An 18,374-nucleotide genomic window follows, 5' to 3' on the forward strand; every position below is an offset into this window, starting at 1 on the left:
TTTAAGATTGCTACAATGCAAGATTCTTGCCGACATTTGAGAGCTGAAGCATAATCGAGTTATTGATTTTAAGTTGAGGCAGTCAAAAAGACGTTCAAGGAAATGTGAAGGCTCTGGTTGCTTCGGATTTCACTCATTATTGGTAACTGCTGCAGTCAGCCAATCGTTGATTGGAAGTGGTTTTAAAATTGCCGATTGACGAAAGTTTATTTCTCACTTGCTACACCTTTGTTGGAGCGTTGCTATTTCAAGGATATGAAATTTGTGACCCCTCAATTGCATTTACACCTGGGGAATTGTGATGGGAAACAGGAATAATACAGCAATGTTACAACAGCAAGCTGTATTTTCCTTTGTCAATAGAATTGTAATCAGTCGACTGTGGGTGCAGAGACGGAGAGGAGGAGGAGGCCAAAACTTTGGACAAAGTAGTGAGACTTAAAGGAGGAGAGGGAGTTGCAGAGACCCAGGACCTAGGGAGGGGGTTCCACAGCCTGGAGCCAAGACAGACAGGTCACCAATTTATAAGTTAAGAAAAAAGTTTAAAAAAAAAAAAATCATATGATATAAAGCTGAAAAAATACTCCCATTATAGACTGGAGTTCATTTCTTTATTTTAATAAATTTAGAGTACCCAATTCATTTTTTCCATTTAAGGGGCAATTTAGCGTGGCCACTCCACCTACCCTGCACATCTTTGGGTTGTGGGGGCGAAACCCACACAAAAAGGGGAGAATGTGGAGTTAATTTCTAAAGTAATCATATAGTGTCTCTACTTAGCCATGATGTATATTGAGAGACAACGAGAGGGTGAGAGTAAGCGTGTGCTAGTGAGAAAGGGTGTGAGTGAGCAAGTGAGAGCAAGCGTGTGCGAGTGAGAGCGGGTGTGAGTAAGCAAGTGAGAGTAAGCGTGTACGAGTGGGTGAGAGTAAGTGTGTGCTAGTGAGAGCGGGCGGGTGAGAGAGAGCAAGTGAGAGTGGGTGAAAGTAAGTGTGTGCTAGTGAGAGCAGGAGAGAGAGCAAGTGAGAGCGAGTGTGCGCGGCCGAGAGCGCACGTGAGCGAGTAAGTGAGAGTGGGTGAGAGCAAGTGTGTGCGAGCGAGCGAAAATGGGTGAGAGCAAGCGGGTGACAACGAGCGAAAGAGAGTGGGTGACAGTGAGAGATTTCAAGAGAGAAAAAGCGAGAAGAAAAAAAGTTGAAAACAGGAGATGGGGAAAGACAGAAAAAAAGAGGGAGTTGACAAAATGAGGAAGAACATTCAATGCTAAATGTTTTAAATTATTATTAATTATTTAAACATTATAGACCGATGCCTTGGTATTGATGCTGGGTTGGTTGCACCTCATTAGCACGGAGAGTAATAATTGTCCACGTTAAAGAATTTCTGTTTCGGCAACTCATTGGTCAGGATAATTAATAACATCCTTCCTGTTCCGATTTTCTTTATCCCCCCCCCCCCCCACAACAGAAAAGGAAATCCTTTTTTACTCACAGCTCCAGAATGAGGACGACATCTGTTTTGTTCTCATAGACATCGTGTAAGGTGATAATATTGGAGTGCTGGAGATGCTGTAGGATGTTGACCTCCCGCTCAATCTCCTCACGTCTCACTCCCCTCCGACTGGCTCGGACCTGTCGCTTTTTAATGAACTTTGCGGCATATTCAATCCCGGAGCTTTTCTCACAGCATTTCTTCACGATAGCAAACTGGCCACTGTGTTGTTGGAAGGGAAGCTATAGTTAGTAACAGAAATCGGATCTGCCGAAGGTTGCAAGGGTCAGGAGACAAGTCAATTTGCAGGCGAGACCAAATGTGAAAAGAACAGGAAATTCTCACGGGCATCTGGCCAACATTCCTCCCTCAGCCAACACCATAAAATAGATTGACCACAGGGGTTGCAGCACGTGGCAAAAATGTTGTTCTGTCATGGGTGTGTGCGTCGCTGGCTGGACCAGCATCTATTGCCCATCCCCGAATAACCTTGAACGGAGTGGCTTGCTCGGCCATTTCAGAGGGACAATTAAGAGTCAACCATATTGCTGTGGCTCTGCAGTCCCAGGTAGGCCAGACCTGGTAAGGATGGCAGATTTCGATTTCTTCTCTTGAAGGACATTAGTGAACCGGATGGGTTTTTAGGAGGATCGATGTTAAGTTTCATGGTCATCATTACTGATATTACTTGTATATAATAATGGAGTTGTCAGTGCAGGATAAAACAGGAGCCTAATCGGTACACACTACATACATTTTTATTTACAGAGACACACATTGAAATTATGCAAAGCCAATCACAACAACCACAGTGTCAGAATGTTCTCCTATATACGGGAGCACAAGTGAATTACCAGTTAATGAGCATCACTCGAATATAATTGAACACTCAAATTAATAAATTATCTGAAAAGTGAGAAAGAGAGAGAGAGAGAGAGATGGAGAGAGAGAGAGAGAGAGAGAGAGAGAGAGAGAGAGAGAGAGAGAGAGAGAGAGAGAGAGAGAGAGATGGAGAGAGAGAGAGAGAGAGAGAGATGGAGAGAGAGAGAGAGAGATAGAGAGAGAGGGAGAGAGAGAGAGAGAGAGAGAGAGAGAGAGAGAGAGAGAGAGAGGGAGGGAGAGAGGGAGGGAGGGAGGGAGGGAGAGAGAGAGAGAGAGAGAGAGAGAGAGAGGGAGGGAGGGAGAGAGAGAGAGCGAGAGCGAGAGAGATGGAGAGAGAGAGTTGGAGAGAGAGAGTTGGAGAGAGAGGGAGAGAGAGAGAGAGAGAGAGAGAGAGAGAGAGAGAGAGAGAGAGAGAGAGATGGAGAGAGAGAGAGAGAGAGAGAGATGGAGAGAGAGAGAGAGAGAGATGGAGAGAGAGAGAGAGAGAGAGAGATGGAGAGCGAGAGAGAAGGAGAGAGAGAGAGAGAACGTGTGTGTGTTTGTGGCTGGGATTTTCTGGTGCCACTGAGAGTGAATGGGAGTTTTGGTTGGAATGGAATGCCAAACTCCCCGTTAATTGCTCTCGCCTGGGAGACCGCGCCCTGGTGCCATTTACTACCAATCCATACAAACGTGGACCAGGCGTAACGGCAACTGGAAGAGGGGGGGTGGGCGTCTCAGGCATTCGGAGGCTTTCGGGTGGTCGGGCTCTGGGCAGGGTGGTATCCCCCTGGCACTCCCACCGCTCCCTGGGTTCCTTGGCACTGCCACCCGAGCATCCTGGCAGTGCCTCGGTGCCACTGCTGGGCCTTCAGGGGCACTGCAAGAGTGCCAGGCAAGAAAGTACCAGGGATCGGGTCTGGGGGTGTCCCGCCCCATATGAGGTGGGCTGAGGGAAGCTGGACGACCCCCTCGCAGGTAGGTTGGGGCGTTGGGAGGGTCCTGAGATCGGGGTAGCATTTGAAAATGGCTCCCCGATCACTTCCTGCACTGACAAGCAGTTAGCCTGACAAAGTGGAGGCAAGTGCAGCCTTGGCCTCGGCGAGGAGCGCCCCGCCAAGAAAAAGGGGTCCATTTGATAGGGGCGCCAAGAAACACAGGGAGCGAACGAGTGCGAGATCACAAAGTGCTGGAAAAACCCAGCCGGTCTGGCAGCATCTGCGGAGAGAGAATAGGAATTAAGAGCACGAGTCCAATATGATGCCTCTTCAGGTCACATTGGATTAGAGATGTTACCTTTTTGCGCAGGAATTGCCAAGATAGAGCTTTGCCAGCACTTTGCTTTGATTTAACATCCAATTAACATTGTTGAGTAATAATGCCAAGTCAGTTTCTACAAATCCTACAACAGACACAAAGGCAGGAAGTGATGGCGAGCTTTGGGAGACGCAAGCCAATTCTCGTCCCATGTTTCTCACCACAAGTCCATGACTCAATACTCACACACTGGATCCCAAAACATCATTTGGTTTGGGTTTGTGGCTGCTATCATTGTTTGACTCGATAGATAAAAGTTCTTTCGCACGCAGAGTTTGCCTTTGTCCCGACGTGCCAAAGTCTGTTTTTTGTTAATGAAACATGTGCCATTTAGAGTATGACCCATTGGTAAAAGAAAACATGCAACAAGGTACTAAAAATGGATAGAAGGCTCCAAAAATCAATATTTGAAGGGGTTGCGGATTTTGAGAATTTGGCGAAGGTTTGGGTTCCACGGTTTGGTGTGGGTTACACATCACAGCCCTGTGATCAGAATGACGCACACGTTAAAAGATCACATTTTCATTCCTGCCTTCCACCCTAGCACTGTTCCTTTTGTGTTTCTAATATTTTCTGTTTTCAAAATCATAAATTTTAAGGATGCTTGTTCAAGAAACACCTACGATTTTGTAATTTCCCCGGGGGCTTTTTCTATCGAGAGCTGTAAAGGTTAACCAATGGCATTGCCCGAGCCAAAGAAACTGCTGGAATGTTGCACAATTCTGCGACAAAACGTTGATTTGCTGGCAATGGCTTGTAGGTAACACGAGCAACAATGCACTGGAGTCAAATACAAAGTCAGTTCTTTAATGGCTCCGACCCCGTAGCAGTTTAAGTCAACATGCTGTCACTCGGGGCCTCCTCTACATTGGGGAGACTAAATGCAGACTGGGCAACTGCTTTGCGGGACACCTGCGCCGGGTCAGCAAGCCTGACCCCCCACCCCCCCCCAAACGTGCCATTTTAACTCAGCACCTTGCCCTCATACCCAGATGCCCACCTTTGGCCCACTGCCATGCCCCAGGGACGCCCATCGCAAGCTGGAGGAGCAGCACCTCATCCCCCGGTTGGGCACATTGCAGCCTCCCCGGGACTCGACATGGGGAGTTCGGCAAATTTAGATTTTGACCCTTCCCCTCCATCTTAACCCCCTTTTCAAAAAAAATATATCCCATACATGTTGCCTCAATGCAAAACACCCCACCCCCCCTCCCCTCACACCAGGCCATCTTGTGCTTAAACTTGCTACTTTGGTTTCAGTTTCTACATTCTCCCTCCTTTCAGTTTTGACCAAGGGTTTACGACTCAAAACGGTAACCCTGTTTCTCTCCTATTCGATGTTGTTCTAATATCACCCAGGGAATGGCCAAAAGTATGGCTAGTCTGGTAGGGGACCAAAAGGTTTGGTTCCTGTCTATTAAACTATGTCCTATCTTTGAACCATGAAACCAATTATATTTAAAGATTCTTCTTCTAGTTGTTCTTTTTTTTTCTTTATAAATTTAGAATACACAATTCATTTTTTCCAATTAAGGGGCAATTTAGCGTGGCCAATCCACCTACCCTGCACATCTTTGGGTTGTGGGGGTGAGACCCACGCAGACACGGGGAGAATGTGCAAACTCCACACGGACAGTGACCCAGGGCCGGGATCGAACTTTGGTCCTCAGCGCCGTGAGGCAGTAGTGCTAACCACGGCACTGCCATTTCTATTTGTTCTTTAATTAATGGGTAGAGATTGACTGAAATTTTCCGGCATTCCCGCCGGGATCCTCCAGTCCCGCCAATGGCGACGCCCACACAGGTTTCCCAGTGGTGGAGGGTGCGAACAGTGGGAAAAATGGTTGACAGTGGCGGAACCGGAAGATTCTGCAGCTAGCCAATGACAAGCCACCTCTGCCGACGCAATCAATGTGGTGTTTTTCTACAGTTCACTGGCAATAAAAAAAAAGAATAGGGCAGCATTGTGGAAAGCACAATTGCTTCACAGCTCCAGGGTCCCAGGTTCGATTCCCGGCTTGGGTCACTGTCTGTGCGGAGTCTGCACATCCTCCCCGTGTGTGCGTGGGTTTCCTCCGGGTGCTCCGGTTTCCTCCCACAGTCCAAAGATGTGCAGGTAAGGTGTGTTGGCCATGATAAATTGCCCTTCGTGTTGGGTGGGGTTACTGTGTTATGGGGATAGGGTGGAGGTGTGGACACTGGGTAGGGTGCTCTTTCCAAGAGCCGGTGCAGACTCGATGGGCCGAATGGCCTCCTTCTGCACTGTAAGTTCTATGATAATCTATGAATGGAGTAATTAGAAGAGCAAAATATCAGGCATCCAGAACATCAGGAGGAAACGGTCCCAAAAGAAGTTTTGTAGAGGATTGGCGGTCTGCCTTTGCCCTCTTGCCTGAAGCTTACTACTGATCACTAAATCCCCATTCATCAGGTCGAAGGAGGCCAAATGAACCCACCCCCCTGTTGTTGGTTCAGAACCAGCCCACAGGCTTCGTCACCCATATCCATTTCTCGGACAAGCCGCTCTCACATGGCCTATCCAGCACTTCCTTGTTCTTCCTGGCTCTCTTCGTCCTTTACTCGGGGGCCAGGAAAGCTTTTCATTTTTTTCCCTTTTTAAAAAAAAACGTGCCAAATAAATACAAGTCTTTTGTTTCTCGCAACTCATCTCCGCTGTTGGTATCTGTCGTTCGTCAACTTTTCTCATCTTCCAACACTTATCCCAGTGACGAGATGGAAATAACCATTGTTTCAGGATCTCAGCTTTGTTTGTAACCAAGTTATATTGAGTCTTAGATATACACTATTTTATCGCAAGTGCTCCAGGTACAAATAGTCAAAAAGGAAGCGTAGTCTGAAAACGAGATGATTAAAAAATTAACAAGTACGCAAGAGTTGCATTTATATGGTGCCTGTCACATCCCAAAGCACTTCACAGCCAATGACATATTTTTGCAATGTAGGAAACACAGTTTGTGCGCAGGAAGCTCCTACAAACAGCAATGTGATAATGACCAGGTATTCGGTTTCTTGTGATATTGTCAGAGGGATGAATATTGGCCAGAACACCAGGGCGAACTCTCCTGCTCTTCAAAATCGTGCCAAGGAATCTATCATGGTCCTTGAGCATGATCGTTGTGAGACACGACACTCCTCCCCATCCACTCTTCCTAACCTTTCTAATCCCTTCTCCAGAAGGTGAAGACTCCCGTTGGTGCATCATTCCATCGGAGCCAGTATTTTCATGCTAGTTCTTATCTAATTATAATCTTTATTGTCGCAAGTAGGCTTACATTAACACTGCAATGAAGTTACAGTGAAAAGCCCCTAGTCGTCACATTCCGGCGCCTGTTCGGGTACACGGAGGGAGAATTCAGAATGTCCAATTCACCTAACAGCACGTCTTTCGGGACTTGTGGGGCATCCGGAGGAAATCCACGCAGACACGGGGAGAACGTGGAGACTCCGGACAGTGACCCAAGCCGGGAATCGAACCTGCGACCCTGGAGCTGTGAGGCCACAGGGTTAGCTGCTGAGCTATCGTGCCACCCCAGAAGAATTAGAAGAGTGCTATCCACCGTGCTACACGTGGCTATTCCGCAGGTGTAGGCCTCAATGGTGGACATTGGCAGGTTAATTTAACCCAGCCTCAACTGCAACTACACTTCTCGGTTTGAAAAAACCCAGAAGAAGAAATTATAACCTGCATGGGACCTTCAAACTAAAATGAACAGATACGCAGAACGCCAAACCACACTCCACATAAGACGACGAATGACTCATTCGTTATTCTTAAGGGTGTTTCAAAAAGATATTTGCTCCAGAGCTGCTTCTTCATTTCTGTAAATCCCATTTTCAAAATCTACCGAGTTCTCTTTTTTTATTCTGTGTGCGGCAAGTAAAAAGAAACAGTCCAATTGTTATGTCGATTGCTACAGGCGGAGAATAACCAATTGGGGAAGTAGATCAGAGTGACGACCTTGACCAGTGCAAATCTGTCACTGCGTTAAACTCACTAGTATCCAGTTAATTTAACACCAACGGACTCCTGTTGAATGAACTCACAGTAAAAATGATCTTTATTCTCCCTTTAGCCGATGCTTGCTTATTCAGGTTTTGGAGGCGCAGTGCCTCAAATCGGTTCTGATCAGACAGTAGCGAGATAACAAAGATAACAATGGTGCTAAATTTTCACATTTACACGCCACTAGAATTAGTCTCTAATGTCTGAACACAGGCCCATCAACGGGAAGAGGTCTTCTGCCCAGGAGCACCTTGTAATGGCGCTGGTTTCAGAATGTGACTATTAAAGAAGTCTACATGGTCTTCTGTATGTTAACTACATACAGGCAAGGAAGCTATCTCCATCTCCAGGTCTGAACACCACTCTGGCCAGCACCACACTGACCGCAGGTCATGTGCCTTCTTACATTACTGTGGGGACCGTAGTATACTCTATACTCTGTATAGGGCCGGCTTAGCTCAGTTGGCTGGACGGCTGGTTCGCGAGGCAGAGCGAGGCCAACAGCGCGAATTCAATTCCCGAAAACGGCGGAGGTTATCCATGAAGACGCCACCTTCTCAACCTTTGCCCTCGCCCGAGGTGTGTCGATCCTCAGATTAAATCCCCACCAGTCCGTTCTCCCCCCACAAAAAGGGGAAAACAGCCTTTGGTCATTTGAGACTCTGGCGACTTCACTATACTCAGTCCCTACAGGAACCCCATGTGCGCCAGAGCCTTCCAGAGCGGTGTGCTTAGCTGCAGTGATTCACAGCCACTGTTACTGTCTGAAGACAATCTGGAGAAGACAAAGAGAACCAGGGATCTTCCTTGTTGATACAATCAGTGGCGTGTTACCGCACAAACCACTCGGGAAGCTGATGAAGACATACCGTTTGAAAAACGAAAAAAAAAGTGGGGGTTTTTGCTAGCCAAACACCTCTATGTCACATCCCAATGGTGGAACTGGCAGCTGTCAATTAGCAATCTTTATCAAAATAAACTCATGGAACTATCAACCCTGATACTAAAGGTGTTGTTCAAGCAACAGTGAGGCAGCCAGCAAGATGGTGGGTAGAGAAAGTAATATCAAACATGGGACAAGGGGATACTAGAGCCTCTTGAATGGACTAATTGATCTAAATGAGTTAGCAAAAAAACGGAGCCAAACTTGCATATCTGTTAAACCAACTAAACAAAACTTTAGTTAACCAACCAACTTTAGTTAAACTAAACATAGTTTAACTAAACTAAAGATGTGCAAGTTAGGTGGATTGGTCATGCTAAATTGCCCCCAAGTGTCCAAAGATGCTTGGGAAAGGTGGGGTTGACCATGGTCAATGTTACGGAGATTAGAGTGGGGGAGGGGGCCTAGGTAGGGTGCTCTTTCGGAGGGTCGGTGCAGACCCGATGGGCCGAATGGCCTCCTTCTGCATGGTAGAGATTCTTGTGGCTTCTAAAATAGACCAAACTCAATTCAACGGAACTAACTTAACTAAACTAAGCCTAGCTCGATCAAGTTAAAGTAATAGCTTCAACGTAGGAACTTGAGTGAGAAAAGGACGGACACACGCTGTGCAGAGACTAGTGAAACCCTGGCATTGGGAAATGAGGTGGGCCGGGGCACTTTGTTGTGCAGGGGGCAAATTATCAGCTTCCTAATGGCAGGACGAAAGTTGGGAAGTTGGCAGTGGATTAAAGGTGGATCTCTGATGGCAAACAGCAGGAGTCGGTTTTCAATGCATTAGCATGCTCTTCGAAAGGGCTGGCGCTGATCCTGTGGGCCAAACAGCCTCCATCTTTGTTGTATTGCTCGGTGCTGAAAACAAACGGCCACCAGGTTCAATTGTACCTTTGCGATTAAGTCGGCAGCGAATGGGGAAAACGAGTGCCTTCAGAGTCGCGACTGGAAAGTTGGTGTGCCACAGGCAAGGTTGTCTGCCTGATGAGTTTGCAGGAAGTAGGAGCAGTTTTTCTCTTATGGGGAACTTCATTGATCCAGGGCAGGGTAGGCTGTGCCATTGCACTGAGCTCGGGGGCTCTCCGGGGAGATCAGGGCATAGCTGTCCAACATTAGAGGTCAGGTCGCGGCGGCCATGGGGAAAGTGGGAGGAAGCTGGTTACAGAGGGAAGGTTGGTAGGCAGTGGGTGATGGGGGAAGATCGCCGGTATTAGAGGCAATTGAGGGCCACAGAAAGCAGGAGTAGGATGATGAAGGGAGGGTCGAGGGTGATGGTGGAAAAGTCAAAAGGTGGCCGAGAGTGGATACAGGCTGATGGCTCGTAGCTCCAGGGATCCAAGTGGGGCAGGTGGGTGGCAGTAGCACTGGTTCAAAATAATCCTTTCAGACGGGCAGAATGAGGCCCCTGGCTTGCAGGGAGTGAATACCGACCCGAAGGTTGGTAAAATACGGCTCCCAAACCTTCGACTACCAGCTTCACGACACCTCCATTTTTTGGATGTAAACATTTTTCAAACATTGCCTTATGCGTCACGTGATCGGACCATAAGATTGCAGAAGCTGTTTCCAAACCTTTTAAGCCAGTTTCACGGAACACAAATCAAGGAAAACTGCTTATAGAGAAGAAATAGTCCATCAAAACTCTGCCCGGGTATCTGACGATCTCCTGTTGCAATTCAGATAGAACCACTAAATTCTGTTAGGAAGATGGGAATAAACTCTTCAAAAGGTCATTCAGCTTCCAAACTCGATAACCCATGACATTAAATCAAGTCAGGATTTCTACAATTCAAAACACATTGTCACAAAAACCATCTGAGGATGATTTAATATTTACATGTGGCTTTCAGTTGCTGCTTTGTAACGAACTCGTGGCTGCCAAGTAATAATAATCATCTTTATTGTCACTGGCTTACATTAACACTGCAATGAAGTTATTGTGAAAAGTCCCTAGATTTGATCCAAGGAGTCAATATTATTGAAAGGTTGATCTAATCACACTTCTTGTCTCACAATCAACTATGTTATGGGCTCAATTCAAGGGCGTCCTCTTACACTCCTGTTGCATGGTTGGTCCAGCAAACTGACTTTTATTTTTTCGATAGAAAAGCAAAAGTACTGCAGGCGCTGGAATACCGAAATAAAAACAGAAAATACTGGAAAAACGCAGCAGGTCTGGCAGCATCTGTGGGGAGAGAAACAAACGTTTCGAGTCCGTATCGGAGCTCTGAAGCAGAGTCATGTTGGACTTGCAACCTCAATTCGTTTTTTACTTTGAGATTCCGCACGATGACAGCATTGAAAGGTTCAGCAGCGCAGGAATAGGTCAATTCTGTCACCGCAATTCTGCAACGCGCTCTCCTTGAGCTTCCTATGTGATCTACACCCGCACACCTCTCCTCCCCCAACAGATACAATCCAGCCAAGTTTATCTCTAAGATCCCAAATCCTTATCTTGCTGTCTTCCTCGATATTTTGATAGTCCCATCAGTTTACCAGTACTTCATGTCAGGATTCGTACCCGGGATCCATGTATAGACCAGTGGTGGGCAAGCTGCAGCCTGGGGGCAACCTGCAGCCCATCTGGGTTCTGAGTGCGGCCCCACGGGACATTTTGTTGACCGTTGCCCACGCGCGGGATCGACACATTCCGCTGATTCCCTAATTATATTGAATGGGCTGAATGGTAGACTCCTGCTCATACGAGTACCTTTAAGAAATGGGTGTTTAAGAAATGTACCTTTAAGAAATGGGTGTTTATCAGTGATGTCAGAGTGTGGGTGGAGCTGGGTTGTCTGTCAGCTTTTTACTTTCATTTTAGGCTGTTTGCTACAGGGTGTGTTTTAGTTCCGTTTTCAGTGTTGGAGCTGAAGCCAGACAAAGCAGGTGTACTGTTGATCTCTCTGCCATGAAAAGACTATATCTTGATCATTTTGTGAATTCGGAATTATAAATGTTTTCAGTAGTGAATGTAAACCTGATGTGCTTCTGTTAAAAGGTGTTTCTTTTGTCTCCTGGATGTTGTTTGGGAAGTTATTAAGGATTACTTAGTGTTGTATTCTTTGGAGGTTGTATTTGAATTGATGGTTGCTAAGATGTTCACTGTATGTTTTAAAAAGGTTAACTTGAGTTCATAGAATAAACATTGTTTTGCTTTGAAAAATACTTTTCCATTTCTGCTGTACCACACCTGTAGAGTGGACCGTGTGCTCCCCATACCACAATCTATTAAAAGTTGTGAGTCAGGTGAATCCATGATACACTTTGGGGTTCTCTAAACCCTGGCCCATAACATCCTATTTTCCATATCTTCAGGTTTCAATGCAGTCAAGCATTTGACAATGTGGACAGGGGAATATCAGTCTTTGCATACATCCCGTGGAAGCAAATTCCGCATTCCCGCCACTGTCTGGGTGAAGAAGCTCCTCCCGAATTCCTTCTTGGATTCAGAAGTCCCGATCTTATACTCGCGACCCCTGGTTTGTGACTTTGGGTGGAAGGGGTTTCTCCACCTCGACCTCCCATAGAGGACTCTCCCAGTCAGCACTCTGCTTTCTCCCTTCTTTGTTCAGGCTCAGCAACCTTGGGAGTTAAGATGTGGGAACATTAATGTGCATCAGAATTCCCCTGTCTATTGTTTCAGACACAGCTGCAATCTCATTTAAAATAAATGTCAATGCAACTTTGAAAGCAGCGGAGAGTGGAATCCCATGCAGATGCAATCATCATTCTTAAACCTCGAGCCTCTCGGTCTATTTTCAGGATGTTTTCAAGGCCTGTGTAAAACTGTTCTTGATGTCAAACTTTTACACATTGTGGGCTTATTTTTAAAAAATGTTTAAGAACAGCTCCGAAGGCGACAATAGGATTTTAAAATAATAATGGGCGGGATTTGCCTGTTCCTCCAGACGCGTGTTTCTCGGCGACGCGCCGTTCGCTGGCAGCGGGACCCCCATGGCTTGCCAATGGGGATTTCTCATTGATCCCATCTCCCGCCCCCGGGAGACCCGCTAACTGGGGTGCCCAGCCGGCGCAAAGGGCGAATCGCAGCGGCCGGAGAATTCTGGACAATAAGCTAAACCGACAAGATTCATAGAATCTACAGTGCAGAAGAAAGGCCATTTGGCCCATCGAGTCTGCACCGGCCCTTGGAAAGAGCACCCTACCCAAGCCCACACCTCCGCCCCATCCCCACCCAACCTTTTTGTTTGGACACTAAGGGGCAATTTGGCACGGCCAATCCACCTAACCTGCACATCTTTGGAATGTGGGAGGAAAACGGAGCACCCGGAGGAAACCCACGCAGACACGGGGAGAACATGCTGACTCCACACAGACAGACACCCGAGGCTGGAAATCGAACCTGGGACGCTGGAGCTGTGAAGCCACAGTGTTAACCGCTGAGCTATCGTGCTGCCCGAGAATAATTAGGATTGCTGGGTTATTGACTATTAACTTTAACACTGTCCCTAAACACATGCAAGAAGGCATACAAGTGGCAATGGGTGCAGCACTTTGACAGAGTGAAGCGATAGCAAACTACGGGCAGAATTTAATGGCATCCCCCAAGGCAGGTTTGGTAGAGGGGGGGGGGTGCATTTAATCAAGCAGAGGAGTGCTCCTCGCTGTGGTGATATACATCACTGTAATTACACAAAGGGTTAATGTACATACACTACACCTAGCTAGACACTAGAGAGAACACCAGAGACATGACACACAGGTAGTCAACCAATAGGTCAGTAAGATAGGACACGACCAATGGGCAGTCACGATACACACAGAGGTGACACTACCACAGGAGGGCATTACACCAACCCATATAAAAGGACACATCACACATGCTCAGTCTCTTTCCAGTGGAGACTCTCAGTGAGTACAGACACAGGGTTGATGGAACATCACTCCCACCACGTGGATTGTAGCAGACTGGTTCGTCAGTCTGAGTAGCTATAGCAGGATTAACAGTAGCGTTGAATTCAAGTAGGAGAATTGTTAATAGTTTAATAAACGTGTTAAAGCTATCTCCAAGTCTGAACCTTCCTTTGTCAGAGTGCACATCAAGGAAGCAGCTTATGCTACGACAAGAGCATAACAAAACACTCGCTGCCTTCCCACTCTAGTCTCTGATTAAGAATGAGCCACAAGCTCACTTGAGCATTCCTGAAGGCCATTTAAAGCAATCCTTGTGTCGGCGCAATAAGGCCGGTTACTGTTCCTCCACCTCGGACCAGGGGGCCAGAGTTTCTTTGGATTCGTTCGTGGGATGTGGCCATTGCTGGCCCGGCCAGCATTTATTGCTCATCCCTATTTGTCTTTAAACTGTGTGGCTTTGCTAGGCTATTTCCGAGCGCAGTTAAGAGTGAACCACATTGCTGTGGATCTGGAGTCACAAATAGGCCAGACCAGGTAAGGACGGCAGATTTCCTCCCCTTAAAGGACATTACTGAACCAGGTGAGGTTTTTTTGTGCAACAATCGACAATGTTTTCATGGGTCATCCAGATTTTTATTGAATTCAGATTTCACCATCTGCTTTGGGGGGATTCGAACCCAGATCCCCAGAGCATTATCCTGGGTCGCTGGATTACTAGTCTAGTGACAACGCCACTAGGTTACCGCCTTCAACAGAGCATACACGGCTTCAATGAGGAAGGAAGAAAACTATAAAAAAAAGTAGAAGTGTCAAGCTCACGTGCAGAAACCCAATTGATCCGTTTGACACAATCCGTCTGCGAATGAGAAGGGGCAAAAAAAAAAAAAAAAAAAAAACGACATTCTAAATGTTTTTGCCAACGGGATTTGATTGAACACTTATGAAAACTCTGGGCGGTTACGGACATTTATGGAAGGCAGAATGTCAGACTATACACCAGACCCCACGCATGTTTTCTAAAGAGACTTCCTGACACATTTTTGAATTCCAAAATAGTTTCCTGGTTGAGTCGCCAAGATATAAAAGCAGCACAGTTCCTTTGCCAGATTAACTGCTCACACATTCGATACATCACAGATGGAGCACGAAAAGGAACTTGTAGAATTTGACCCCATTATATTTTTTCCATGGAGGTATATTTTTGAAATCTAACGTGCAGGTTCGTACCCTTCAAAAGTGAAAATAAGTTTACTCTCGCTGCCTGTGTATTTCAAGGATTAAGAGTTCCAAGACTCAGGGTTTGAACATAAAAATTAAAGCCAATTCTCCACTGTACTACAGGTTGAGGAGCTAATTTAGCTCAGTTGGCTGGACGGCTAAATTGTGATGCAGAGCGAGGCCAGCAGCGCGGGTTCAATTCCCGTACCGGCTGAGGTTATTCATGAAGACCCCGCCTTCTCAACCTTGCCCCTCGCCTGAGGTGTGGTGACCCTCAGGTTAAATCGCCACCAACTCTTTCCCCCCCCCCCCACTCAAAGAGGAAAGCAGCCTATGGTCATCTGGGCAGCACGGTAGCATTGTGGATAGTACAATTGCTTCACAGCTCCAGGGTCCCAGGTTCGATTCCGGCTTGGGTCATTGTCTGTGCGGAGTCTGCACATCCCCCCCGTGTGTGCGTGGGTTTCCTCCGGGTGCCCCGGTTTCCTCCCACAGTCCAAAGATGTGCAGGTTAGGTGGATTGGCCGTGATAAATTGCCCGTAGTGTCCAAAATTGCCCTTAGTGTTGGGTGGGGTTACTGGGTTATGGGGATAGGGTGGAGGTGTTGACCTTGGGTAGGGTGCTCTTTCCAAGAGCTGGTGCAGACTCGATGGGCCGAATGGCCTCCTTCTGCACTGTAAATTCTATGATAACCAAATTCTATGAATCTGGGACTATGGTGACTTTACTGAGCAAGTGGCACAAACTTTCTTTCTTTTTAGGGTACCCAAATCATTTTTTCCCCAATTAAGATACAATTTAGCGTGGCCAATCCACCTACCCTGCACATCTTTTGTGTTATTAATAAAGATGTGTCTGGCCCTTAGGTCGAGTTAGGAGAACATGTTGTTAAACTTTATCCAGACTGCTTGTAGATTGTGTCTTAAGAACAAGCTGTCAAGGTCACTGGAAACTGGTTTAACTGGAACATGCTACGCTGACTGCTGAAGATGGTGCCATGTCAGCATTTAGCTGACATCTTTGTAAAATTGTCCCTTATTGCTTTAGTATACTGTAAATTACTGTATACTATGTAAATTCAAAATCCTGAAGAATAATTGTTAATTTCCCTAATAGGTTGCTGTTAGTAAACCCTAATCATTTGCCTCCTCCCCACAACACTGAAATTAAAAGAAATTATTGTTGATCTGCCCCAGACAGAAATGAACCAAACCCCCAGCTGACTAATCCGTACCAATGCAATCAGGTCAGTAATGGAGGTCTTTAGGGTCAGAGAAAAGTAACTCAATATTACAACATCCCCATAAACCATCCCACACATTTGAGATATATGGATGGTGTGGGCCCACATTCCCACGGGGGGCATCTCGTGGTGTGCCCCATTTATTGGGTTTGTTTCCCTATCTGGTCAGTTCTAAAAAACCGTTGCATTTTGTGATGCCCCCTGCATTTTATGGGGGGTGGGGGGGTCTTTCGGAACTAGCATTCTCTCACTCTTGAGCTCCAATGGGAAACAGTCACTGGCTTCTCATGAATGATCATGTGACCAAATTGCCTGGGATATCAACAATAGTAAAGTCTCAACAAGTTAATTATAAGGGGGGGGGGGGGGGAGGAGTGTGTTGTGTGTGTGTTGCTGTGTCCAAGCAGGTTAGTTTGCGTTTTAGAACGGGCTGTTGAAGGAAATATCTTTTTCAAGCCGGGTTCAGTGAAATTGGAAGTGTTGGCTAAAAGAGAAGGACCCTCAACAGGGAGTTGAACTTCTAGGATAGCCAAGCTGGGAAGAGAGAGTTTTTTTTATTTGTTTCTTTTTTTTACTATTCATTCACTGGATGTGGGTGTCGCTGGCAAGGCCTGCATTTATTGCCCATCCCCAATTGCCCAAATGAAGGCGGTGGGGGAGCTGCCTTCTTGAACTGCTGCAGTCCATGTGTTGTAGGAATATCCACAGTGCTGTTATGAAGGGAGTTCCAGGATTTTGGCCCAGAGACAGTGAAGAAACGGCGATATGTTTCCAGGTCAGGATGGTGCGTGGCTTGGAGGGGAACCTGCATGTGAAGGTGTTCCCAGGTATCCTGCATGTGAAGGTGTTCCCAGGTATCCTGCATGTGAAGGTGTTCCCAGGTATCCTGCATGTGAAGGTGTTCCCAGGTATCCTGCATGTGAAGGTGTTCCCAGGTATCCTGCATGTTAAGGTGTTCCCAGGTATCAGCTGCTGTTGCCCTTCTAGGTGATAGATCTGGAAGGTGCTGTCTAAGGAGAAAGGTTGAGGAAAGGTTGAGGATGCAAGGCCTTTTCTTATTAGAACGGAGAAGGATGAGGGGAGACTTGATAGAGGTTTATAAGATGATCAGGGGAATAGATAGAGTAGACAGTCAGAGACTTTTTCCCCGGGTAGAACAAACCATTACAAGGGGACATAAATTTAAGGTGAATGGTGGAAGATATAGGGGGGATGTCAGAGGTAGGTTCTTTACCCAGAGAGTAGTGAAATGAAATGAAATGAAATGAATGAAATGAAATGAAAATCGCTTGTCACGAGTAGGCTTCAATGAAGTTACTGTGAAAAGCCCCTAATCGCCACATTCCGGCGACTCTTCGGGGAGGCTGGTACGGGAATTGAACCGTGCTGCTTGCCTGCCTTGGTCTGCTTTAAAAGCCAGCGATTTAGCCCAGTGTGCTAGACCAGCCTTTGTCTGCACTGTCTGTGGAAGTAGTTGAGTCGGAAACATTAGGGACCTTCAAACGGCTATTGGATAGGTACATGGATTACGGTAGAATGATGGGGTGTAGATTAATTTGTTCTTAATCTAGGACAAAAGTTCGGCACAACATCGTGGGCCGAAGGGCCTGTTCTGTGCTGTATTTTCTATGTTCTCTGAGACTTGGCGAGTTACTACAGTGCATCTTGTGGGCAGTACACACTGCTGCCACTGTGTACGATAGTTGAGGGGGTGGACATAGAAGGTGGTGGATGGGGTGCCAATCAAGCATTTTGGATGCAAGACCCCAGAGTTAAAAAATAATAGAACTAGGAGAGTTCAGATGCAAGGTGGCTACCCTTAAGATGCTAGCGACGCCTTTGCTGAAAGGCTAGTCTACAACTGTGGGAAGGGATTTGAAGAGAAAACCTTGCCTTAAGTAAGCAGACAGCCCAATAAATCTCAACCCTTGTACAAATCTTTGAAACCAGTCCTCAGACCAAATGGTTATTCTTCTGTTTCCTGATAAGTATTGGGTTGTTGAGGATGTAAGTCAAATAGGCATAGAAGGAAATAGGAGTTAGAAAGTTTGGTTTACATCATAAGTAACTGTTTATTGTACTTTAAGGTAACCAAGAATTGATGATGTGTAGTTAGTATTTGTGTTCTGCAATTTGTACAGTTTTGATCTCCTCACTTCAGAAAGGATCTGATTGCATTAAAAGCAGCTCAGAGTAGTTCATTGGACTGATCCCTGGGATGAGCGAGTTATCTTATGAGTAAACGGTGATACAGTGGTCAGCACTGGTGCTTCACAGCGCCAGGGACCCAGTTCGATTCCGGCCTTGGGAGACTGTCCGCGCGGTGTTTGCCCGTGTCCGCTGGGTTTCCTCCGGGTGCTCTGATTTCCTCCCACTGTCCAAACCCCAACGCTTAGGTGGGGTTACA

At 46.5% G+C, this 18,374-nt stretch overlaps 1 protein-coding gene across 3 annotated transcripts in view; it reads right to left on the bottom strand.

Annotated features, from left to right (window-relative positions):
- The window catches only part of dapk2b (death-associated protein kinase 2b), a 171,514-nt gene that overhangs the window by 61,087 nt on the left and 92,053 nt on the right, over positions 1-18,374 (bottom strand). For 2 of the 3 annotated variants that reach the window (XM_072492960.1, XM_072492957.1), the window contains exon 3: positions 1,492-1,713. The exons of the other annotated variant lie outside the window; for it this stretch is intronic. In XM_072492960.1, the coding sequence (XP_072349061.1) occupies positions 1,492-1,713 (222 nt within the window). The remainder of the gene's footprint in view (positions 1-1,491; positions 1,714-18,374) is intronic. 3 annotated transcript variants of the gene reach the window in all.

This window comes from Scyliorhinus torazame, chromosome 30, assembly GCF_047496885.1.
Source record: "Scyliorhinus torazame isolate Kashiwa2021f chromosome 30, sScyTor2.1, whole genome shotgun sequence".
NCBI classification, from domain to species: domain Eukaryota; kingdom Metazoa; phylum Chordata; class Chondrichthyes; order Carcharhiniformes; family Scyliorhinidae; genus Scyliorhinus; species Scyliorhinus torazame.